This window comes from Penaeus vannamei, chromosome 15 (genome assembly GCF_042767895.1).
Source record: "Penaeus vannamei isolate JL-2024 chromosome 15, ASM4276789v1, whole genome shotgun sequence".
NCBI classification, from domain to species: Eukaryota; Metazoa; Arthropoda; class Malacostraca; order Decapoda; family Penaeidae; genus Penaeus; species Penaeus vannamei.
The window spans coordinates 5,484,840-5,487,339 of NC_091563.1; the positions used below are offsets into that span (position 1 = coordinate 5,484,840).

Below are 2,500 nucleotides of genomic sequence, written 5' to 3' on the forward strand. Positions count from 1 at the left end.
TATATACATGTAAACATAGACAATGGCCGAAAATAGAAATATAAAAAATGCGACAGGTTGTTGCTCCCGCGCGAGCCATTAAAGAATGTTGGTTTGACCTTGAGAACTGCAAGATGCAGGTTACGGGAAGACACCTTTGCCCGAGAAGCTAACCTTTTTCGTTTGCGCGCTAAAGACATGACTAAATATCTACATAACTTGCTTAAATATTTAGAGCAGCGGTAAACCGTCCGCTTGGTCCAGCTACCGCGGGGTCAAATCATGTTTATCGGCGCGTTCGAACTCTCTTATCTCGAGACACGAACAAAAACGGGAAATGACTCTGATGTGTAATTCTTTTTCACGGACAGGGAGGAGGGAAAACTGACTCCACGCACCTTCCGGCGGCCAAGGAGTACCTTCTTCACGACGGCCATGGCAGACGCAGCCTGCATGTGGGGATCCTGACGCGGCGGGAGGGGCGAGGCGAAGATGCAAGCAGAGTGACGACACGCGCGCCATACCCTGCCCTGTCTTCACTGCTTTCGCTCGCCTGCTTGCCCGAAGCCCCCTGGCGGCGCGTGTTTTAAACAGGGGAATCGCTAACTGTAGGAGGGTCACCTCCAAAGGACGAAGATGATCGGGGTTGTCTGGTCAGGTTGGAGAGAAATCCCGGTCGACTCCTCGCGGAATGCCTCCCTGAGTCTCGTACATGTTTCGTCTCTTTTCGGTTTCTCGGAAAGATAAAGATCTGGCTATCAGCGCGAATTTCCCCTCGTCCTTAATCTAATCCTGCCATTAGGATCTCGTTTCATTGATTTCTCGCTCTTTCGCATTCCCAGGGCGTCGCCTTATTGAAGAGCGACCAATCTACTCCTTCAGCCGTTTTATAGTCTAAAATCCTTCTTTACACATAATGCTACTTATTTTTTTTTTCATGGATGGGCATGGCTACGCGATTAAGGCGGAGGACGGGCACAGCGCGCGCGAGGTTCACCGAGGAAGCATCGCGCATCTTGCAACTCGAGGGTGTGAACACGTGAACCACCGGATGTTGTGTTGTTCCCTGTACCTTCCTGTATATCAAGAGCAAACGCGTGTCAACGGTGGTTTTATAAGATGGTCATTAGATACGAGAAGCAAGGCGTGAGAAGAGATCGATCCCTACGAACGTGTTTTGGGGAGAACGCCTTTGCTAAAACGGGGTCGGGTGGTCAAGGAGCTCCAAGGAAGGTTAAGGCAGGACTTGTGAGGATCTTCATGGCTTTGCATGCGCCAATCAAGTCCCGTCTCGGCGAGCATTTTTTCTCTTATCAATACCACGTTGCAGGAAGCTCAGGAACACTCAGTTCTAGAACTTTATTTCCATGCCTCTTGTTCGAATGAACTGTGGAAACTTTTTGTCATATCAGAAGTTATCTTTCCGCCTCGTGACTCGGTGAAAAAAATCTACAGAGTTTCCGGTGGCCGTGGCAATTCGCTGACGGGATATCAGTTTGTTTTGTCTGCATCCGTTAAATTATTTCGTCCTGTTTAGCTATTCTCTCTACTCCCCCCCCCCCCCTACCCTTCCTTCCTCTCTCTCTCTCTCTCTCTCTCTCTCTCTCTCTCTCTCTCTCTCTCTCTCTCTCTCTCTCTCTCTCTCTCTCTCTCTCTCTCCTACTTCCGTCTTCCCTCGCACGTCATGTACCCGCCCCCTGCAATCCCCCCCTCTCTCTCTCTCTCTCTCTCTCTCTCTCTCTCTCTCTCTCTCTCTCTCTCTCTCTCTCTCTCTCTCTCTCTCTCTCTCTCCCTCTCCCTCCCTCCCTCCCTCCTCTCTCTCTCTCTCTCTCTCTCTCTCTCTCTCTCTCTCTCTCTCTCTCTCTCTCTCTCTCTCTCTCTCTCTCTCTCTCTCTCTCTCTCTCTCACTCACTCTCTCTCTCACGAGGAAATTCGCTTCGATCCAACGGTACCTGAATTCACCATTTTAACCTGAAATCCTCTATTTCATTGTTCTATATGACAAAAAAATACCATACAAATGCTGCTATCCACTGTTCATCCTCCCTAATCATCCACATTTTAGTGATTCCACACTCTTGGCTGATGTTTGCGTTTAGTGAATTCTCTAGATAGTCTTTTGTAGTCTTTTGTTATTGATGTTCCACGTTTATGCTGTCTATTCCTCTCACGCGTCGGTCCAACTTTGATTCTGAAAAGTTTGACGTCAACTTTTCTGATTTTCTTGGGCTGATAGTTTGGTAATTCAGTTCATAAGATAATGGTTGTTGAATCGGGTAGTGGTTGATTAAACCAAGGAAGCAATTTCTCATTCAGTTGAATATTTATCACCATTTTTTTGGTATATGTTTACAATTTCGTGTAAGTCTTTTTTTCAAGAATTCTACGTCATAAATCTTGCTGTTCATTCTTGAATTTGAAAACATCATTTTGAATTCATGTACGCAACTCTACTGCACAACGGAATTACAAATACACATTCTCTTTTTTAAGTGACAAATAAGAGTAGTGAACTGTAAAA

The 2,500-nt window shown here is 46.5% G+C and overlaps 1 protein-coding gene across 1 annotated transcript in view; it reads right to left on the bottom strand.

Moving 5' to 3' along the window:
- Positions 1 to 538, bottom strand: part of LOC113824328 (F-box/LRR-repeat protein 20) — a 32,093-nt gene extending 31,555 nt beyond the window's left edge. The window contains exon 1 of the mRNA XM_070130395.1: positions 378 to 538. Within this exon, the coding sequence (XP_069986496.1) occupies positions 378 to 434 (57 nt within the window). The 5' untranslated portion in view covers positions 435 to 538. The remainder of the gene's footprint in view (positions 1 to 377) is intronic.
- Positions 539 to 2,500: the final 1,962 nt, after the last annotated feature.